General features: G+C 37.7%; 2 protein-coding genes across 5 annotated transcripts in view; one reads left to right on the top strand and one right to left on the bottom strand.

Annotated features, from left to right (window-relative positions):
• Positions 1–375: 375 nt before the first annotated feature.
• Positions 376–15,026, bottom strand: ERH (ERH mRNA splicing and mitosis factor). Its single transcript, XM_017651629.3, has 4 exons — positions 14,876–15,026; positions 11,839–11,926; positions 6,636–6,756; positions 376–872 (listed from the first exon to the last, which is right to left on the bottom strand). The coding sequence occupies exons 1-4, from the start codon at positions 14,876–14,878 to the stop codon at positions 770–772; spliced, it is 315 nt and encodes a 104-aa protein (XP_017507118.1). The 5' UTR covers positions 14,879–15,026; the 3' UTR covers positions 376–769.
• A 296-nt stretch (positions 15,027–15,322) lies between these two features.
• The window catches only part of SLC39A9 (solute carrier family 39 member 9), a 70,158-nt gene continuing 65,098 nt past the window's right edge, over positions 15,323–20,382 (top strand). For 3 of the 4 annotated variants that reach the window (XR_012133774.1, XM_037001314.2, XM_037001271.2), the window contains exon 1: positions 15,323–16,131. Coding sequence is in view for 2 of the 4 variants with exons in the window: in XM_037001271.2 (XP_036857166.2) it covers positions 16,036–16,131 (96 nt within the window). In the remaining 2 variants the exon portion in view is untranslated. Of the gene's footprint in view, positions 16,132–19,018; positions 19,085–20,382 lie in introns of all 4 variants that reach the window. The other variant, XM_073242217.1, reaches the window with a different exon arrangement.

Here is a 20,382-nt window from a genome sequence, read left to right as displayed (position 1 = left end):
CCCTTACAGCTCCCAGACAGGAGCGCTGATCAGCACTCAACTGCTGCAGGGCACAAGGACTCCCTGAGAGGACATGACCCAAGTGGAGGACCATGCCTGGCTGCTGCAGATGAGCGATGTCACCAAGAAGTCTTTCAGGTTGTATCACTGCACCAACAGGAGGTACAAACCCTGGTGCTATGACTGAGATTCACTTACAAGGCTAGGAATATGAGGTAAAAGCTTGTTAGCTTTACATAAACCACACCAAAATGTATTTAGCAAGTATGTAAGCATTCTTCAAATTCTTTGTGTGGTAGCCTAGTGGTTTTGAAACTGACAATGCTTTGCAAGAAAATTCAATGTTCAGAGACAAAAAAAAAAATCACTCAGGGGGAAAATGTAACTAAAGAACATTTATTTGTTTTTCACTAGGTCTTTATCTTGAGGATGTAACTAAACTGTCACCAGCCCCATCCCAACATGAAGAAGGGTCAGTACAGTGAATGTTATAAAGCAGGTATGAACAGTTCAAAGGATTGGAACCAACATCGACTGACAAAGAACAATTTCCATCTAAATTATCATAAAAATGTTTAAGTAAAAAAAAAAAGGGGCAATGAGGGTTTCAGATTGAACAAGATTCTCACATTTCATCTACTATATTCAATCCTGGCTAGAGTGTACCAAAATGGAAACAGGATTACTATAATACAAAACTTCCACTATAGCACGCTGTACACACCTGTGTTCCAAGACCACCCCCATCCCCCTGATGCATCCAACTCAATTATTTCCCTGCCTGTTGGGCCTGCCGACGAAGGAGCACATAGATCTTCTCTTTAATCCAATCTTTGTTATAAGGCTGGTATGTCTGGGTATCAGCTCGGTATCTGAGGAAGAGAAAGGGAATAAGCAAAGTTACAGTGGCCAATTATTGTCATGTTTTTAAAACCCCAAATTGTAACTGCCCAATGACAGCACAGACAGACACATGCTCATATACAAACTTGATGAAAACATCGAAGAGTTGACTATATAACTATAAACTTTAAGCGATGGGAACTTTAGATCCCCTAGTACATAAAGCAGAAAAAGAAACCAAGCAAGGCTTAGGGATCTTAAATTAAATGTTCAATGTGTTATACATCTACTTCTTGACAGAGTATGACCACAAAATGTATATCTTTCTCTTACAATTACTATTTTATGGTTCCTTTCAGTGATTAAAAGTAAAAAAACCAAACAAACTTCGGATTTCTCTATTTTGAATTAACTAAGACCTTTAAAAATATGTTATTGCCACAAAGGCTTCTTCCCTGAAACCTGTTAACCTATACCAGAAGGAAATCACTTAACCTGTATTTTAGTACAATCTTTTAAAAATAAACAATGCCAGAGGTTGATGGAGAATTATTATAAGACAAAATGAGCTCCAAAACGGATGTTATCAGAAGAGAAGCAAGCGTGAGAAGTATAACTGACTGGCATTAGCAATGAAGCTCCAATGGGACTCTAGGGTTTTTGACTCCAAGGTATTAATAGCCAATCACTATAGTTATCTTTAGATGACTCAAAAAACAAACATTCCAGGTGACCCACAACTGAAATATAGCTTGTTAAGGAATAAACTCATTTTTGGGGTAAAAACTAAAGCTGTAGTATAAAAAAGCAGACAGTAAGTAACCAGAGATCACACAAATACAAAGCACATTAGTGTTTCAAAGCCACGTGCACCACCTGCTGGCAACACTACAGGGCACCCAAGAAAGACTAAGACGTGGTTTGCCTAAAGCAAAACAAAGAAACTTTAGTTACTCTCACTGAAAAGCAAAATACCTAATTCATCAATTACTGTTAAAACTCCTGACCAGAGTTCTCACTGTTAACCACTGAGTTAGAAACCTAGGCTCCAGTTTTTGGCAAAATAAACCAACTCCAAAGTAGGAATGCTTTATACCATTATCATATTCTTCCCCTGAATGCTAAGTTCAGAATCAAGTTTATTAAAATGTACACGCTTTCACTTTTACAGAATGCTTAATTTAACCAAAAGACAAACATTTGGCTTTTTACTAACGTCCTTTCATTACAAGGAGAAATATTCTACAAAGTAAAACAATTTTCTTTAAATATCCTTTGTTCATGATTCCTCATTAAATAAGTGTTGATCTATTCTATTTCAGGTATGGCAGAACAGACTATAATATTTAAAACAGGAAAAGAACTGAAAAAAGGAAATGATTTTTCGGACTATAATATCTGGATGGAATATCTCATTCAGACAATTCCACTATGATCACTTTGGTCTGTGAACAGACCAAATCCATCAACTTGCATGCTATTTTCCAACTCAGGAAAAAGCAGCAGTATTGCTTTCTTCATGGAAAGCTGTGTGTTGATGAGTGTTAACTAGCACTTGAATATGAGACAACTAAATGTTAAGTACATTCATAAAACCCCTAGTTGTTGGTACAAATGAATCTTTTAGCCTAGTGTTATAGTAAGTGAATGCAGGTTTATATAAGAACAGAAGCTATGGGTCTGAGCAGTGAAATCAGCCAGTGTTTTCACTGATACTAACTTGTCTTCCTGATTATGGAGTACCTCTCCTCATTACAGTAAGGATGAAAACGTCCCTTTTGTCTCTTAAGCAAACAAGGAAAGTCTGCATATTCAAAAGGCTATTTTAATCTTATAAAAAGCCTATTAAAAAAAACAGATCAGAGAACTGTGAAATATGTATTCTGACTTCAAATAAATAAAATACAGGTCCTTCATGCCTAAATTTTACTATTAATTTTACTATTAATGCACAGACAGGCTTAATTATGTCATAAAAATATTCCTATTTATTCAATTTCCCCTATACTGACTTAAAAAATTAAGGAGAGAAGCAGGATGTGCTGTCATAGGAATTGCCAGGGCAGTAGGTGACCTACTTAGAAAAATACTTTATTTCTTCAGAATATTCAAATAACAAAAGGGACTATTCAAATGGAAAAAAAATCAAATGGGTAAAATGGTTCTAAATCCTAAATTTGATTCTGAAAGTTTTCAGAGGCCAAAAAGTTGCAATATTAGAGACATAGCTACAGTTTACAATTTTTGACAGATTATAAAGAACTATAGATGACCATTAACTTCTATACTACCTGAACTACTGTAGCTGGAAATCATTTCAGCATGCTAGATAGTTTCTGGTTTACATCTAATGGCACAAGGTAAGAAATGCTATGTTCTGTCATTAATGACATACTTGTAGTTATGTCCCTAATAACCATTATTTTACTGCATATAATTTTCACACTGTCAAAAACCAACACAATACCTCTTTATTAGTTAATAGTACAATTTAATTCACTTGTGGAATCTGAAACTCGTATCACTATATTTGTGGCAAATTCTAAAAAGCCAACCTCCACAATTAAATTAAAACCCTGCCCTGACTCTGTAAATCGAGTTAAAAATGGAGTTCCTGCTATGTAACTGATACTGCCATGTTAAGCAAGTGCTTGACATTTACAAGCAGTCCTGTAAGGTAGAGTTTATCTACATTTTACAAATGAGCCAACTGATGTTTAGCAATATTAGGCTGACTTGCCCAGGAGAGCTAGCTAATGACAGTCGGGATTCAAGCTATGTCTGATTCTGAAACTCCAGCTAGCTCTTAACCACAAGGGGAGCAAAACATGATTCTTGGCTTTAAGTAACTCCCTGTCTGTTGACAATGAGTGCCATATCCCAAAGCATCAGGTTTAGATAATACCTGATGTCTCAGTAAGTAATTTTTATAAAATCAGAAAGACAACCATTAATTTAAAAAATAAAATCAATAATTCATTTAAAGAATGAATTGAGGGCATGTATATGAACTGTTAAAAAATTTTAAATTACAACTGAAACACCTAACTAGTGTTTAAGTGTGAAAATTCCCCAAAACAAATACACCTAGAAGAAAAATACATTAAAAAACGCAACACCATTTGTCAATATTTCTCAGAACATAAGACATTGCAAAATTTGGCATGAACAAAGTCTTACTAGATTCTTTTACTTTTGTTGAGACCTTGTAAATCACACATTTCCTTAATTCCTTCACCCACGCCCCCAGGTTATTTCTTACCTTACACAGCTTTGTAATGTAAACAAGGGAAAAGATTTCCAGTAATTCTAAAAAGCTATGCTTCAAGTCATATTATATGGTGCCATGCATTTGTACAATCAGTCTTTACTCAGTATCAACTATGTGCCAAATACTATTCTAGGCCTTAGGGATACAGTGAATAAAATCAAAGCTCCCTGCTCTCAGATTAAGTTCTAGGAAGTAAATACATTATTCGTGATTTCATGTTCAGTAGATACTTCTACCAACATTTGGGCCTTTCTTCCAATAACCTCTTCTCCTGCCCTTCCTTGGCCAGATCCCTATTCCTGTCATTACCAGCAACTTCAGTCTCCCAATTCCAAGCATCTCATTCTTTATCACTACTTCCCAACACCCTAACTTCAACAATCCTTTTACCTCACTGGTACCTATCATTAATTGATCTTACCTCTGTCTGCACCCCACCCCAACCTCCACTTACAGTTCATGCTCATTTGATGCACAATACTCCCTTGTGTACACCCTCAACTTTTCACAAAGTATTTCCTAATTCTCTGCCCGTGGAGACTCACCTGTAACCATCACAATTAAGCGTGACTAGAAAAAAATCCACCACAGTAACTAATTTCATTTTAAGTTCTTTTATTAGGTACCACATAATCACGTATTTCCTGAATCCCTTCACCTTCCTCGATTATTTACCTTTTCTCACAAACTTCCAACACCTCCTCCCTCACCTTAATTTCATATGGTGTCCTTTCTATTTTCCTGAGATGACTATAACAATCAGAAAATATTTTTCCCAAGCTTCAACATCTGTCTGCCCTATGTTACTATCAATTGTCCAAGAGCCTTTCTAAAGCCATTAATTTCTCTCTCTCTACTGTATCATCCCATCAGACAGGAGACTGGCCATTATTTTTCCCACCTTAAAAAAACAAAGCAAACAAAAAAACGATTTCTTTCTCCACCTATAACCTCATTTCTCTGCTATCCTTTCCAGCTACTCTTCAAAAAAGTTCTCAGCGTTGGCTGCCAACAATGTCTCTCCTCTCATTACCTTAAATGCACTAAAAGTTATAAAGATTTTACTCCTGTCTACCAAAACTGTTCTGCAAGTCACCAAAGACTTCCATAGTGCTAAACAAGGGATCAATTCTCAGTCCTCATTTATTTGACCTGTCAGTAATGAGATGCTTTTAAACTGGCTTCTAGGATATTATTGCTCCCTGCTCCTCCAACTTCACCTCCATTTCCTAGCCAGTCACTCACTCATCCACTCCTCTGCAGCTTCACAGGCTTTCCTTTAACCTGTTTCATTCACTGCTCAATTCCCAGCACCTAGAACATACACAGTATATAGCTGGCACCCAATAAGTATTTGTGAAATGTATATGCACCTTTCTGTGTGTCAGACTATAAGCAGATCAACTACAGACATTACAAACTAACACAGCAGAATATCTGCAGCTCTGTTAGCCTCTTACAGTTTTCTGAGATTTTTATATTGAAATAGTTATAATAAAACTTTCTTAACACATTTCATTAAAGACCAGAATTGGATCACTGGAATGTTTTGAGTGAGCAAAGTAAAATGGCTAGAAACACAATGAAGAGGTATAGAAAACAAAACTCAAAAATTCCAAGGAAATGCTTGTTTTCACCTGGAACCTCTGGTGAGACAGCAAGTCCATGCTTGCCGCCAGTGGTGACCAAGGGGCCTGCGAGTAGGACCTATTTGTTTTTCACCACTGAAAAACAGATTTACTTTCAGCACAGCTGTCTCGCAGGTATTAAAAATTCAAACTCCAGGTAACAGAACATAATCTCATTATGAGATACTCCCATTTTCCTCTGTAAAATTATCTGTATTTATACTTAAGTCTCTTATCCAAAAATGTTGAGATTAAGTATTACAGACTTATTTCTACTTTGGTAATAGAGGCAATAAATAGATCATTGATATACATTACTGTAACATAGTATGTTGGGAAAAAAATTTTCATTTGACAAATTTGAGAAAAGAAAACATAAAAGCGAAAAAAAACCCTCTAACACCCCAAAATAGACAGTCAACACCAGGTGGGATTAAAATTAAATTCCATCTCAGTCCTATGTATATCTACATTTAAGAAGTGCATGTACATTTTTAAAATGTCATAGTAGAATAATCTTAGTCTTAATGCAAAGCTAATTGCCTTATGACAAAAACTGTAATGGGAAACAAAATAAGGCAAACAAAAAAAACTAAGAAAAAGATCATTCAGTTTAAGGAACAAAGAACTAGGACTTTGCACTTCTTAGTTTATATTCTTTCTGCATACCAACTGCAGCATTTCGCAAAGTTCTTAAGATTTTCCTGGACCTTTCGCTTTATGCTGCCAACTTAATTTATAAGCCTCATGTAGAAAAAATATTAATTACTAGGTAGTAGTCAAAATGCAAAGATCAATGTCAGGCAAGGTGATCTCCCAATACCATAAATCACCTCAAACAGATTAAACAATTACAAAATTCAACTTAAAGAGGTCTAGTGGCTAATACTTACACAAGGCAGCTGAGGTCTGCCAGATCATCGATAAAATCGAACAACTGACTGATATCATATGTGATAGAGGGGCTGTTGGGATTCATTCTCTTCAGATGTTCTTCATACATTTTACAAACACCTAAGAGAGTGGGGAAAATCAAGATCTTAAAATTGCACATACTTTAAATATGAATAGTGTTATATGTTAATATTCATTTTATAAAGTCAGGCTGGGAAAAGGACAGTTATAAGTCAATCACTTTTGTTTTAACTGTTGCCACTAGCAACAGTTTTTAAATTCTGTAAACTCACCAGAATGTTGGTAACTATTTTATACCTACAATAAAATGATTACTTCAGGCCATTGAATTTGAAAGGACTTCAAAGATTCATCATATGATGGCTCAAACAAGTGACAACACTGAGGATCTTACCAGGTTTTTCAATAGATATTCCTAAAGCTTCAGAGTAAATAAAAGAAAAACCACACTTGGGAATGATGGATGATAAATGGATGCTTTCTATTCTGCTTTCAAATTCTGATACCATGCAAAGAAAAACCAAAACAAAATCAGCAATGAGGAAGAGAATATCATAACAGAGTACTTAAGATCCTAGACTCTGGATTCAGACTTGAATCCTAGCTCTGTCCTTTACCACTGACTCTAACCCCTGAACCCTGCCTACTGGAGAAAACGGCATCTCTTCATAGAGCCATTGTGAAGATTATGTAAATAAAGCATAAGTACATCTAATAAGCATATAAGTACTCAAATAAAAAAGACAATAAAATGAGCAAAATTGATAATAGAGAGCCCACATTAACATGGTTATCTAAAGAGCACATTATTTATTAAGTGACACTCTTTCCCACAAAATGGAAACAAGTCCATTTTTACTAGCAAGTACTTTTAAGACTACTATGATGAATGGACATGTGAATAAATGTTAATTATGTGGGGAAAATAAATCCTATTCTGTACACACAGGTCCTACATGTACCTCTAAACTGACTTCATCAATATCCCAATGAAGGGTATTTCAACCATAAAGCTATCAGAAGCTACCTTTGGGTTTCTGATTGGTTCTGTTACACCGCACTGGGATGAGAGAATATCACTCACAAATTGCTGACTAGAAAGGTCAAAGTGGAAAGAAAAACAAAACAAGGAAAACAAATTTACTGTTTATCTTAAAAACGCACTGATCCACAACTACCATCATACTTCATGGTGATAGACTAGATGCTTTCTTATTTAGACTAAGGAGAACTCTAGAATATCTGTTTTGCTGTTTGTATTTAACATTGTACTAGAGGTTCTACCCAGGGTGATTTGGGAAGAAAAAAAAAATAACAGGCATTCAGATTGGAAAGGATAAGTGCAACTATCTCTATTCATGGATTACATGATTTTATATACAAAAGATCCTAAGGAAACCACATGCAAAAAACCCACCAGAACTATAAATGAGTGCAACAAGATGGCAGAATGTAAGATCAACACGCAAAATCAACTGTATCTCTATACCCAACAATAGACAATCTGAAAATGAAATTTTAAGGAAACAGCTCCACATACAATGGCATCAAAAGAATAAATTCTTAGGAATAAATTTAATAAAGTAAGCAGAAGACATACACTGAAAACTACAAACTGTCATTGAAAGTAGTGATTTAAATAAATGGAGCAATGTTTTGCACTCATGGATTGGGAGATTTAAGATTAAGATGTTGATCCTCCCAAATGATCTACAAATTCAATACAATCTCTATCAAAATCCAAGCTACTTTTTTTTTTTTTTTTGAGAGGGCATCTCTCATATTTATTGATCAAATGGTTGTTAACAACAATAAAATTCAGTATAGGGGGGTCAATGCTCAATGTACAATCATTAATCCATCTCAAGCCTAATTCTCGTCAGTCTCCAATCTTCTGAAGCATAACGAACAAGTTCTTACATGGTGAACGAATTCTTACATAGTGAATAAATTCTTACATGGTGAACAGTACAAGGGCATTCATCACAGAAACTTTCGGTTTTGATCACGCATTATGACCTATAAACAATCAGGTCAAATATGAATATTCGTTTGATTTTTGTACTTGATGTATATGTTGATCCCACATTTCTCCCTTTATTATTATTATTATTTTTATTTTTAATAAAATGCTGAAGTGGTAGGTAGATGCAAGATAAAGGTAGAAAACATAGTTTAGTGCTGTAAGAGGGCAAATGTAGATGATCAGATGATCAGGTGTGTGCCTATGGACTAAGTATTAATCCAGGCTAGACAAGGGCAGCAAGACATCCACGGATGCAGAAGATTTCTCTCAAAGCAGGGGGGGTGAGGTTCTGAGCCTCACCTCTGTTGATCCCCAAATTCTCACCTGATGGCCCCCCTGCGACTGTGCCTGTCTTAGGTTGTTCCTCCCTTGAGGAATCTTACCCGTCTCTGGCTAACCAGTCATCTTCCGGGGCCATACAGGGAAATGTAAAGTTGGTAAGTGAGAGAGAAGCCATATTGTTTGAAAAGGTTAGCTTTTTACTTCTTTGCAGATTTATGCCCTGTGGCTTCTATGCCCAGCACTTGTCTAGAGGTATCTTTACCACCTGGAGGAATTATGATACTCGGTAAATTCGGTATGAGGCACGAATTCTATTTAAGGAAAATCCTAGCTACTTTTATAGGAACTGACAAGCTGATTCTAAATTTGATATGAAAGTATCAAGAACACAGGATAGTGAAAACAATCTTGAAAAAGGACAAAGAAGAACCTTAAATGCACATTGCTAAGTGAAAGAAGCTAATCTGAAAGGGCTACACATGGTAATGACTGCAACTCTATGACATTCTGGAAAAATGCAAAACTGGAGGCAGGAGGTAGGGTGGAGAGGGATGGACAGGTGGAGCACAGGAAATCTGTAAGGCAGTGAAACTGTTCTGTGTGATACTGTAATGATGGATACATGACATCATGGGCTTGGCAAAGCCCACGAAACTTTACAACACAAAGAATAAGCCCCAATGTAATCTATGGACTTCAGTTACTGGTTCATCAACTGTAACAAATGTACACCAATGCAAGGTGTAATTAAAAGGGGAAACTGTGAAGGTGAGGAGAGGGAATATATGGGAAGTCTATTTTCTGTAAACCTAAAACTGCTCTAGAAATAAAATGTATTACTTAAAAAAAAAAGTCAGACTTCACTAAAATCAGCAAAGAGGTTAGTGAAGAGTATGGCAGAATCAAAAACCAAACATGGTGTGGATAAAATTAAAGTTCCTGTGGCCAGGATTCTCACCTGGCCCTGGTTGGCTAGCTCACTACACACGTGTGGATATGTTGCTATTGACTCTATATAAGACGCTCCGTCCAGGGCTCTGGGCCACATGGTGGTATGGCTGCAAGGCTGCAGGAGAGCAGAGTTAAGGCTGGAGTGGCGGCAGCACTGAGGACAGAGGCCCAGAGGACTGCTGTGCAGGCAGAGGGGCCCAGAGGCAGAGATCTGCTTGCTGCACGCAGACTTGCTCTGAGTGAATGAGATTTTAGTGATTGACCTGCCACTGTGGAAATAAAGTTGGGTATAACCCTTTCACCCCAAGAATGTTCTACTGTCATTTCTTTGATCACAATGAATCCACAGTGAACTTGCCCAGGGCTGAAATCCATTGGCAAGACACACGGTAATATAGGCAAGGCAACAATCTGCTAAGGAAGTGTATGCACAAAGTCTACCTTAATGGCAGGTAAGGAAATCAGCAGAGGAAGACAACCTGAAGAGACAAAAGAAGGGCCTTGCTCTTCATTAAAAATTGGACAATTTGATGGCAACTAGGAAGGTATGGTTCCAACTATCTAGAAGCTGTTTCTAATTATTACAAATGATTTTTCACAGGTCTACCCACTGTTGGCTCTAAACAGACAGATTTTTAGTCTTGACCCAGTTAGCTTTTGGATAATCAATCCAATCCAATCAATTTGGAAATTCAAGGACATGCCCAGCAGCAAAAACAGTGACTAAAATCTTTATAGGAAGAAGTGAAGAATGGACAATTTGCTAGCAAGGGTGCAGGTTGATGTAATGATTAATGTAAGGGTGAATCCAATTTGTGACATCCAATCTATGTTCTCTCATTTAATGATTTACTGAGTAAAGAAACATTAAGGTTAATAGCTCCCTTCAGAGTATATCAACTTAATCAAACGCACAATAAATTATACTGATTTGGTTACATTTGCTTTTATTCTGTGAGCTAATTTTTATTTTCTAACAGCATTTTGAAGGACTGTAACATTTACTTGTTTAATAAGCAGACTACCGGGCTCTGAAGGCACTCCTAGAGACTGCTTTAACAACTCTATGGTGTTGAGTTTAATCAGAATATTTAAGTATAGCTGCAAAATATTTAAAACACAACAAAACCAGAATGTTTACATGATAACAGGAGGCTATTGGAAAGTCATTCATTATTTACATCAACTTGATTTAAAAAAAAAGTATTTGTTTGTACCAAACTAGCCACATCCTCTTCTCTGGTTCTTTCTCGCCGTCATGTGTGGCTACAATAAGAAATGCAGACTCTCTCTTTTTTCAAAAACTATTTGAACTCTTGATGGAGGGAAGAAAAACCAGATCCACATCTTTGAATATTATAAGTGTAAGGTCTAAAGATTTAAGTTAAGATGGGAATAGAGTTGTAGACACTGAGAAGTGACTGTTGGTTTCATGGGGGAGGGACTGGGTGAGGGGGTGAAGTAGGTGAAGGGTCTAAAGAGGCACAAAATCTCAGTCATATACAAATAAGGCACAGGGATGAAAGTAGAGAATAGAGAATATAGTCACTTGATCTGTAACATCATTACATGTTGACAGATAGTAACTACACCAGTTGGGGTGAGCATTTAATAATGTGGTCAACTGTCAAATCACTATGTTGTACACTTAAAAACCAATATACTATTGTATATCAACTATACCTCAATAAAAAAAATAAACAATGCCTAAAAAAAAAAAAAGTATTTGCAGCAGGGAAAACTGTATATTTCAAGTATTTAACAAATATAGTCCTAAACATCTACTTTCCTGCTCTAATTACCAAATCAAGAAATTTGGAGGAAAAAACAACCGATTACTAAATGAGATTAATTCTAATAGCGAATATCAGGGGGAAAAAAACCTCAAAGATTTCTACTCCTTGGTTAGGGTTTAAACTCACCTTCCATGCATTCATTTACAGATTCATAGTCAGCGTAAGTTCTGCCTTCTGGCCTCTTGGTAGGCTGTACCAGCAAAATGGTGTGAGACTGAAGAGGAAAAAAGTAATTTCAACATAACTTTCTAATTCATATTTGAGAAATTCATAGTATGATATAAAATCCCCATTCCTGACATGATTGTTATTAAAACACTATTAATTAGGGTGCTCTTCCTACAACATTTATGCCTTTGCCCAAGTATGACATGAGAAGTGGATTCACAATTCCTCTTTAAAGTCAGTCTACCAGTCCTTTAAGGTCCCTTTCCCCAACTCCTACTGCACTCACTCCCTGTAAGTACTCAGCATAAGCTACCCTACACTATTGTTTTTCTTTTGTTTATTCCCAAATAGATCATAAACCTGCTTAGGCTTTCTATCTCCAGTGATCACTTTCTATTGCGAGCCCTATCAAGTCCCTAATAAAAACTCAGGCAGGGACTGATGCAAGGAGAGAAAAAGGGAAACACTATAATGATTGAAAGCACTCTATTAATGTATATTACCTTTTTCCAACCTTAGCACAAGAGTAGAGTCACTTGCTATCCAGGGGTCAGTTTTGAATATCAAGGCATAAGATAAATTGACAATATAAAATGAGTATATATAGTTAACACTACCTTAGAAAATCCATCAAACTATCCACCTAATAGATGACACACCTTAAGGGGCTTTACTATACCAGAATCACACACAAATAACTTGATGATCACACTAAGAATTGTCAGTATACCTGAAGAACAGCATATAGGCTTAAGTCTTTCATCTCATTCTCAATGGGGGACATATTTTCGTTAGTGGTTCTACTTCAGGGTTTCTCAATTTGGCACTACATTTTGTCCTGGAAGGTGCCTTGTTGTGGAGGCTGTCCTGTGCAAGTCAAGGCCTTTACAAAATAATGATTAAAAGCCAGAGGAAGCATTATATTGGGTTATTTGTTCTACACAAATTTTTGTAAGCCACCTACTCAGTGGGTAGTTTCAATGGGTTATATGTTGAGAAGGAAGTAATTTTTATTAGAAACCACACTAGCATTCCAGCAAAAGGGCTTGCCCTATACAGTAGCCATAGTAATTACTATCTTTTTTTCTAATGCAAATTAAAGGACTGATTGACTTAATAAAGATATGGAAATAACTACACAGTATGCTGCTTTTTATATCCGACCTTAAGGTGAACCTGTGGCAAAGTTCATTACTTTCAATACGTACTGCCCAAAGTATAAAAAACCTACTAAGAAAAAGTGATGAAATTTACAAAACTCCGGTCAAAATGGTTTATTATTTTTAAGTCAGTGCTTTCCTGTTACCAGTTAAGATCACAATACCTCTGATCATTTGCCTTTTGGAACTATTTTCAGAGGACTTTAGTTTTATTAAAAATCCATCTATGTCTTGGTATTTTCCTTAGTCTGGGCAGATTTGATCTTGCCTTCCTTAAGGTCTTCTTTGTTCAGGGAATGATCAATACTAAAAAATTTACATAAAATATGCAAGCATACATACATACATATATATATTCATGTATTCATATTTGGCACAACAGGAAAATAAGATTGTGAAAGCTACATCAGGGAAAAGTTATGCAGAATTACAATAAAATCCTTATTCTCTCCAATTACCAAGCAGCTGTGATTCACTATAAGGAATAGAGTCAATCTAGCTTTAACTTTTTTAAAGCCTCACAGACATAATAGTTATTCTACTGTTGCAGAAATATTACAATACAGAAAATTTGCTCATTGGCTTCAAATGCTTCTCCCAAACTGCCCTCCCAAAAAAAGGAAAGCAAGAAACTGAGGCTTGTATTTCCTGTAAAGCAAATGTATTTAAAACTTTTGAACCAGTAACTGTTCATTTTAAATAAAAACTCTAATTTTAATTCGACATGGACTGATAGGGAATTATCATTGGTATCTGTTTAAAGAGGAGTCGTTGTTGGTATTAACTGTCACTTTTCTCAGATTTTTTTCTAGGCTTTAACACAATACCAAAAGCGACATAAAAGGCAGAGAAAGGAAATCCATTAGATAAAATGACTTGCCCAAGGTCACACTGCTAGCTGTGACAAAACAAGATCTGAAAAACTCAATCTTCTAATTACTAGTCCTCTTTGGGAGATTATGTTGGATCAAACACTGAAATATCTCAACTTAGGAAAGTACAACTTGAAAAAGTTCCGCGTTAACAAAAACTGCAGCAAGCAGAAAACTGAAGTTGAAGTGTGGAAGTAATCAAGATTCCTCATAGTCCCTGTGAACATCTCCTTTCCCTGGATTTAGAAAACACACACAAACGAACCCCACCTCCACCCCCCTACCACTCTGGTCAGACGCTAGGGAACCAGAGCCCTAGACGAGCCTTTCTTTTCATTTTTCGGCCTCCAGCCCTAAAAGAATGGTAAAGATAAAAACAGGATCGAGGAGTGAGAGACTTAGGGATCTTAGATTAGAAAAAAGTTTTATGTCTAATATGTATAATATATACTATAAAATATGTATACATACACACATACATATGCATGTAATTTTTTTCGTAGGCAGAGCATAAAAAACAAAAGGGTCTAGTTGAGAAAGCACACACAAAGCAGAGACGACCCCTCCTGGCCCACACTCTGGGTGCAGTACTTCATAATCCGTCAGCTTTGGAAACAGGTTTGTCAGACATCCCGCAGCCATTGTCCCCACAGTAGGCTAGGGCGTTTGGAGCGAAAGAGCTGCATCCCCTCGCCTGCCTCCACCAAGCAGCATCCGGGAAGAAGCGCACCCTCCCCCCCGTACGCCTCGCCCCAGGCAGCAGGCGGGAGCGCAACGCTAGGCGGACCCGGGCTCCGAGGCCTAGTGCCAGCCCCAGCATCTCCGCGGCGGGAAGGGGTAGGGTCGGCCCACAAACTGGAGGGCCAGGGAGCAGCACGCTAGCGCTGGATGGGGTGAGCAGATGCACAGGGCTGGGATCTCCTGGAGGCTGGAGGCTCGGGGAATCGCTCAGGCCTTTCTTACCATCGCGCCAAAGTCTCCCCACTGCCGCTGCCGACTCCGCCGCCGCACACGAGCCTAGCCGCAAGGCCGCCAACAACCAATCCCCGCGAGAGGAGCCTACGGAAATCGTCATAAGCACCCCGCGAAAGAGCCTTTCGGACCATAGAGGTTCACATATTTCCGGCAGATAGAGTGGATACTGATTCTGTCTCAGCCATCTTGGAAGAGGGCGATAAGGCACACAATTTTTGGAAACTTGAAAAAAAGAATCGGTTTTATTTTTTGTCACGACGATGTCTTTCGTACTCTCGTCTTTAGACATACGGCTAACGTGATCACCGATATAAAGTGTCATAAGTTATCTTTAATTGGCCCTATTCAAAAATGGCGGTAGTATAAGCATCCCGGGCCACAGGTCGGTTGTGACCCGGAAGTAGCTTTCTAAAGGAGAGGCTAGTGAGGCAATCCGGAAGTGGATGTTATGAAGAGGTGCCACTTGGCGGCCATGGCAGCTGTACTATCGGTAGCTCCGGGTCAAGGCCCAGCGGAGCGGAGTAATATGGGCAGCACCAGTTATAGGGCAGAGACAGCTTTATATCAGCTTCGTTGCTGAATCCGTAAGACCCATCGTTAGACACCTGCAGGACTCCTTTCCCCATTCTAGGCTCGAAGGACAGTTTGCCGGGACTAGTGGGCTGGTCCCAGCCTTGGGGGGGTATCACCAGCGTGGCTGACCCAGGTAGATAGGAGCTCCGAGAGAACAAACAAGTTCGCGTGGGTTTTCTGCCTTTTCCGGCTGCCACCTGGAACGTTGTCTGTGGAAGGAGTTGGGCTCATTGTGCTACTTTCATTCCAACGATTGAAGAAATCGCTTATTCGATTATTTTCTCCATTGACTCTTTCCTACGTCTAACTGTTAAACCACGGGAATCCAGTGACTGGCATCTGAAAAACCAAGGGCTGGGGCCTAAGACTGCTGAAAGTTTTCTCTGGTGCTAATATCAGCAAAAAGGGACTTTTCAGGTACATTCAAGAGCAAGGTGTCTTGTGAACACATCTGCAGAACTGGAAAAGCCCACTTGTTCTCTTCGAATCACCACACGTGTTTACGAACCTAAGTAGGCATTGAAGCAATTTAAGATTTGTAGTCTGGCGGTGGTGGGTGAATCAAGGAGGGCAGAATGGATGATTTCATCTCCATAAGTCTGCTGTCGCTGGCTATGTTGGTGGGATGTTACGTGGCTGGAATCGTTCCTTTGGCTGTTAATTTCTCAGAGGTAAGTAATTCACAATTTTCTGTCAGCTGTCAGGATGGTTGCTAGGAAGTAGTGACAGTTGTAAAGGGAAGCTACTTCCCCAGTTAATCACAGAGCTAACGGTCTTATTAAGGAAGACTATCTTTTTAAAAAAATGCGTAACGTTTCATAATAGAAGCAAGTCTCATATTCTGAGTAGAGTTCTTAACTTGGGGTAGGTGAGTCCACTGAAGATTTGGGAATACTCTGAGCTCCTTAAAATTGCATACAAAAAAATTGGGGCTCTGCATTTTCCTGGAAAGGCACCATGATGTTTTTTTGATTACAATAAGTTCCAGGGAATCAAGATTCCAGATTGCTATCAAGAAATATAAATGGACAATGTTATTTGCATATATGTGTTGAAATCACTCTAACTTCTCTAAAGAGATTTTGGGAGAAAAACTGCATCAGAGGGAATAGGATTTCATGAGGACGCTTTGGGATTCTGCAGTAAAATAGGCCCAGTTTCATTGCCAGTCTTGAAAGTGCTATGAAAGGGAGAGAATGGCCTGATATAGAAAGGAAAGGTATACAGAGATGATGTGTGAGATAGGCTTTGAAGAAACCTGAGGGAAAAGAAGGCAATCCTGATAAAGAAAATAGCCTGTGAAAAAACATAGGCACTCCTGTGTTTATTGTAGCATTATTTACTATAGTCAAGATATGGAAGCAACCTAAGTGTCCATCAGTAGATGAATGGCTAAAGATGTGGTACATGTACAATGGAATATTATTCAGCCATAAGAAACAAATCTTACCATTTGCAACAACATGGATGTAGCTAGAGGGTATTATGCTCAGTGAAATAAGCCAGGTAGATAAATACAAGTACCAAATGATTTCACTCATTTGTGGAGTATAACAACAAAGCAGAACTCTAGGAACAAAACAGCAGCAGACTCACAGACTCCAAGAAGGGACTAGCGGTTACCAAAGGGAAGGGGTGTGTGAGGGTGGGTGGGGAGGGAGGGAGAAGGGGACTGAGGGGCATTATGATTAGCACACACAATGTAGGGGGGTCACGGGGAAGGCAGTATAGTACAGAGAAGACAAGTAGTGACTCTAGCATCTTACTTCGCTGATGGACAGTGACTGCAATGGGGTATGGGGGGGTGACTCAATAATAAGGGTGAGTGTAGTAACCACAATGTTGCTCATGTGAAACCTTCATAAGATTGTCTATCAGTGATACCTCGATAAAAAAAAAGAAAAGAAAAGAAAATAGCCTGTGGGTGAGAAAGAAGGGGGAACTAAACATTGCGAGTGTTAGAAATAGTGAAGTCCACAGCCGGATAGAAGGGAGACTTGAATTGTTGCTGCTCCTTTTCCATTTCCTTTTTTTCTCTGTGCCCCTCAGCATTCAGTTATGACATTAAGCTGAATTCTTGTGAGCACCCACATTACCTAACTTCATTAAACTCAGTGAGGTACAGATGAGAAAACAGACGAAACAGATTATATAACTTGGACAAGCACATGAAGTGTGTTAGAATCAGAGCTGTGTTTTAAATTTGGTTTTTCTGATTCAAAGCAGTTGTTGGCCACTCTGTCCATTGTGGCCAAGGTAGCCCATTGGTAGCTGTGTACCGAATCTAGTGCACAGATGTACTTTTTTAGATTAGCAGAATGTTTATTTGTATTATTGTTACTAATTTTGTTTGTATTCCCTCAAGGCAACAGTTGGCCAGAGCTGAGTAGCGGTAGATTGTCACAGCCTCCGGGCTGTGAAGCCTGCTTTACTCATTTGGGCTCCGTTTGCCTAGTACTTTGTGAGCCTGCTATTCCTCTGGCATGATCCGTATTTTCTTATAACTATATTAGAATTGAATTGACATTGGTAGGGCTGACATTTATGAAGTTTAAGTTGGTTTATGTATTTTAAAACATATTGAGGTAACATTTATCAAGAATTATAATTAATTCAAGCAAGAAACTGATAAAACTTTTTACATCTGTAAAATGCTTAGAACTTTTTCAATTTCATTATTTTCTCCCTGAACTATCTTTAATTGTTGGCTAAACAACTTTTGTTCTTAAGAAAGTCTAGCTTTTCTTAGGGACTGCAGTTATTATAAATAAAAGGACCAATAAGTCTAATTTATTTTTCAGGTCACTTTCATTTACATGAAAAAATAGGCCTTTTATTCATGTTCTTAATCTAGCTACTGCTTTGTCTTCAATACTTTTATCTTCAGAATTTCTCAGAGCAGGAAAAAATGTTCAGTAAAGCCATTCATTATGGCAGGATTACCATTTAGAAATGAGTTAAAATCAAGTTGCCTGAAATGGCTGTAGCAGTGATGTCTACCTGCCACTGATCATCAAGTGGTTTATGTGACATTGATTTCTCTATCACTTTTGCCAACATTCTTTGCCTCCAAACCAACTTTCTTGATGCTTTTGTAATTTCTTTCTTGACTTTTGGTCTGGTAACTGTACCTTCATACCTAAGGGATTTCTAAAACAGGGGGGAAAAAATCTCTGATTCTTAAATGTGTATATAACTAACTGTGATAATAGATGCTCTCTTCTTCAGCATATGGGAAGAGGAAAAACTAAACTTGCAAGGTGGCCAAAACATGCTTTACACAATGAGGTCCTGTCTGGTTAAGGAGTTGGACACACAAGTTTAGCACTCCTCATGTTTTTTAGATTTAGTTGTTAATGAGCAGTTTTCTTTGACTCTAAATGAAAATACTACATAAGTATTGAGAGCCTATAACTATTCATTACCTAGAATAAACCCAGTTTAGCAGGTGCTCTGATTGATGAATGAAGTTAAGATATAAATGATAGCCAAATTGGGATTTCAGATGAATTATTTGAGGATTGTTATTCACCTGAGCATGTTTCCTCTTTGTTACAGAGCTGGTAACAGACAGCAAGGTGTGTTTGCACCAAGGCTCTAGGACAGTGCTCCTCAGATTATATGGTAAATGACTAGTTTTTGTTTAATTTCCATCCCATTGCAGACTAATATATTTGGAAGAATGAAATGCTAAAAAGAAAAAAAAAGTAGAAAAAAGACATAAAATACAAGCCCAAATGCAGTGTTATTAGATGTAATAGACATACAATTACTTCTGTAATTGTAATAATAACATTGCTATAAGTTTTTTGAAGGCTTTCTCTCCAGTTTCATGACTTTTCTTGTCACAGATCAGTTTGGATTGTAATGAAGGATGAAAGCCGTGCTACTCCTTAATGACAAACTTCAGGGGCTTAGTGTGCACTGATCCCAAAGGGCATAATGGTCCGAGTCAGGCAGTGCACTTGGAAGTCACCGTCACTGCTTGGGCAAGCTTAACATCCAAGTCTCTTAAATGACCTTATAGGATTGTTTTGAAGATGTAATGAAATAATGTAAGCACAGGGCTTAACTCTGTTTCTAGAACGTAACAAGAAAACATGGAGAATAATTCTCAGTACTGATTACAAAAACTTTTAAAGATTTTCATTCTTATAACTGTTCTAAGTTAAAATTTTTAAACTATTTTGGAACAGATTGTTAATAATGAGTCTGTCACCTGCCCTTGCCCCCAACTGCCCGTATGCTTCTCCCCACCCCCAACCATCAAAACAGTCACAGAAACTTCTCAGCAGTTTGTTTGGAATCTGAAAGGTCTTGCTTGGAGTCTGCATTCCTGTTCACCGTGAATGCGCCATTTGAAGGGTCCTAGGCGTTTCCTTTAGTCTCCCTGCATTATCTAATACTAAGTATCTCTCTTAGTATTTAATTTTCTTTTCTTTATTACACTTATTCTCAATTTAAGCTTTGTTTTGTTTTCCATGTATTAAAGTTTTGTGGCTAATTATTATAACTGACTCATTCATAATGAAACCGGAGCGTTAAGTTACCAAACCAAATCAAAAGTTTGTGTCTGTGGAACAAATTTTTTCAGTATGCTTTGTCCCCCAGTAGTTGGTTCTTTTTGAAATAGATTTGACAGACTTGCATATTTTAAGAACGTTTGTGTTGTCTGGTATATTAACCTTTTATTCTCATAAGGTAATGCAGTAGATTTTATGTTCGTTTGGAATTTCATTTTTAAATTATAACATTTTAAACTTTGCCTTCTCTGTAATTTATCCGTTATCTGGAAAGTAATCAGTAACTGTCTCTCCTCAGATTATTGCTTTATAAGGCTATTGTCTTATAAGCATCTTTGCTTGATAAAACTAAACTTGGATCAAGTGAAATCTAGATATAATCTGATTTACTATTATTTT

The sequence above is a fragment of the Manis javanica genome, chromosome 8, assembly GCF_040802235.1.
Source record: "Manis javanica isolate MJ-LG chromosome 8, MJ_LKY, whole genome shotgun sequence".
Lineage (NCBI taxonomy): Eukaryota > Metazoa > Chordata > Mammalia > Pholidota > Manidae > Manis > Manis javanica.
This window is presented reverse-complemented; position numbering and strand designations above follow the sequence as displayed.